We start from the raw sequence: 2,717 nt of genomic DNA, 5'->3' as shown, positions 1-2,717 counted from the left end.
TAATCAATTGCGGGAAAAAAGTAACTTGCGTTACTTATTTGAAAAAGTAACTCAGATATTCTCTTGTAAATTAAAAAGTAATGCATTACTTTACTAGTTACTTGAAAAAAGTAATCTGATTACGTAACTCGCGTTACTTGTAATGCGTTACCCCCACCACTGCTAAGGACCTAAGGAACCGTCAAGACGATTGAGAACCAGAACTGTTTAATTCCTTACAATTCCTATTTCTATCGTCCTGTAGGAGAAGGAACAGAAGCAGCAGCAGCTGAAGGAACTGAAGAACCTGAAGCGAGCCGAGATCATGGACAAACTGAAGAAACTGCAGGAGCTGACAGGAAATGAGAAGCTGGCCTTCAATGACGTCGACCTGGAGGGAGACTTTGACCCTCAGCAACATGACCAACTCATGCAGGTGAGTCTGGAATGACAAATATCCCATAAGTGACTGTAAGTCTGGAACAAACCTCATGGCAGGAGCTGTCAATGATGAGCTTATGATGAAATAATTGCTATATATCTGTTAGATATTTACATTGAGCTGTATTTGAATATGTACCTTTCTTCATTCTCATGTGCAGAATTTCTTTGGGGATGAATACTATGGAGAGAACGAGGAAGAGAAACCACAATTTGATGATGACGATGATTTAGCAGGTAACATTGTGTCTCTTGGATGGATGTTCACGCACACTACCTTTATTCAGCTGGATAAATTCAGCTTTGCCATCACGGAAATACATTACATTTTAAAATGTTCAAATGTTATTTTTTTAACTGTTTTTACTGTATTTTTGACTGTTTTCAAAAACATCCTACTGATCCCAAAGTTTTGGAAGCTTTTTTGTGATTTGAATATGGAATGTTTAGTAGAAAACTGGAACTGGGACACATGGGTCGGAAATGAGGAAAATGAGGACGAGTATGGAGATGAGAAAGATTATGCTGCAGAGGAAGACTATGAGCCCAACTTTGGAGATCCTAACTTTATAGTAAGACCGTTTCTCATACTTAATGCACAAAACAAATGCAGCCGTGAACTACTGTGTTCCCTGTATATGGTGTCCGCTCTTAATCTCACCTGAAATCTCTTGGGTAGATGGATGCTGACTATGACCCAAGTCAACAGCCCATTTCTAAAAAGAAGAGAAAGAAAGAGAGAGAGCAGAGGAAAAAGAAGACCAAAGAGGATGCCCCTCTAATGGGAAAGAAGAGGAAGAAGTCCCACTTTGCAGAGATCATCACCAAAAACAAGCCAGTTTTTGATCCAAGTGAGTGTTAGGTGTATTTTTAGACAGGACACTGCCATTGTCTGTCATTGGTCAGACAAAATGAAAACCCTGCCTACATTTAAACTTCTGTATTCATGTATAATCAATGGTTTATACATTGATTACCAATTATGTTTCCAGAGGAGAAAACCTTTGAGCAGTATTTGGACGAGTACTATAAACTGGATTATGAGGACATCATTGATGACTTGCCATGCAGATTTCGCTATAGAGAAGTTGTACAGAATGACTTCGGTCTGACCGCTGATGAGGTGAGGAGCTACGAGCAGCAGTAACGTGTCTGGATGATGATTAACTCTTGAGTTCTGTGCTGATGAGTGATCGTGTCTGACCTGGTATTGCTGTTCCTCCGGGAATAACTCTGACCAGGGTCTGAGGACAGAAATCTTCTCTCTGAGCAGATCTGCACTGAATGTCTCGCATTTAGATCCAGGGTTCGTACGGTCATGAAAAACCTGGAAAAGTCATGGAATTTTAAAACACCAATTTCCAGGCCTGGAAAAGTTTTGGCGATACAAGACTTTCACTCACATTTTGGGACAGTTGACAGAATTGTCACTTGCCTAATCGGGTCATTGTTGCATCGTCAGAAAATTGTATTATTTATTTGCACGTCTTTTTAAGCCATTCGGTACTTGCGCGCTCCAGAGGCGGTGCGCAGTCACATCCAAAGTGCGTTTGTGCGTATATAAAGCCACCTTGCCAGTACCCAATTGAGTTTGCTACCAAATAAGCTTAGCAGAACCCTGCACGGGCCTCAAAGATTATTAGAATTACTGGCCCGTGTCTTTTTTCTCTTTCTCTCTTCCCCAATTACACAGCTGCTGTTATAGCCATTAAAATAGTTCAGTTTCATTTTTAATGGCAAAAATGGTTATATATATTTTCGTTTCTTTATTACGTTAATTTAGACATATGTTTGGAAAATGTTTTTGCTTGTTAAATTCAAGTTTTTGTTTTGTTAAAGTAACGACCAAGCGGCCAGTGGCAGACAGTGAGTTAATCATAGCCTATGTTTGATCAATTTAGCCTTCTCAAATCATCACCACTTGACTAAAATAAAATCTATAGGCCTATATAAAATGCTTAAAAAAAACAATGTTAGCTTAAATGGTTAACCTAGATAAATGTGTGCTATTAGGAGCGTATCCAATCGTTTGTGCAGAGAAGCTAAAGCGCGCTTTGCAGGACATGGAGTCACCAGCACGATCACTTGCATTTTTTTCTTATAACAGTGGAAACAACCAGTTATTTTTGCTCATAAAGGTAAGAGTAATGCATCATTCGGGACTGTTAAGGGTCTACTTTTATTTGTGTGCACTCACAAGATCAGCATTGTGCTTTTTTAGAAAACAAACAGGATACGCTTTCTGCTGTCTCGGTCTTGAGCAGGAGCGCTTCACAAAAATGAACCGAAACCCTGCG

At 39.6% G+C, this 2,717-nt stretch overlaps 1 protein-coding gene across 2 annotated transcripts in view; it reads left to right on the top strand.

The window, feature by feature from the left end:
• LOC107568248 (protein KRI1 homolog) overlaps positions 1–2,717 on the top strand; it is a 13,103-nt gene that overhangs the window by 6,499 nt on the left and 3,887 nt on the right. Inside the window, exons 12-16 of one of the 2 annotated variants that reach the window (XM_016254182.1) lie at positions 245–415; positions 582–657; positions 874–992; positions 1,100–1,271; positions 1,413–1,543. In XM_016254182.1, coding sequence (XP_016109668.1) covers positions 245–415; positions 582–657; positions 874–992; positions 1,100–1,271; positions 1,413–1,543 — 669 coding nt within the window. Of the gene's footprint in view, positions 1–244; positions 416–581; positions 658–870; positions 993–1,099; positions 1,272–1,412; positions 1,544–2,717 lie in introns of both variants that reach the window. The other variant, XM_016254181.1, reaches the window with a different exon arrangement.

Source organism: Sinocyclocheilus grahami, unplaced genomic scaffold (genome assembly GCF_001515645.1).
Source record: "Sinocyclocheilus grahami isolate Dianchi unplaced genomic scaffold, SAMN03320097.WGS_v1.1 scaffold1227.1, whole genome shotgun sequence".
NCBI classification, from domain to species: Eukaryota; Metazoa; Chordata; class Actinopteri; order Cypriniformes; family Cyprinidae; genus Sinocyclocheilus; species Sinocyclocheilus grahami.
The sequence above is the reverse complement of the archived record's forward strand: the minus strand, read 5'-3'. Positions and strand labels throughout refer to the sequence as shown.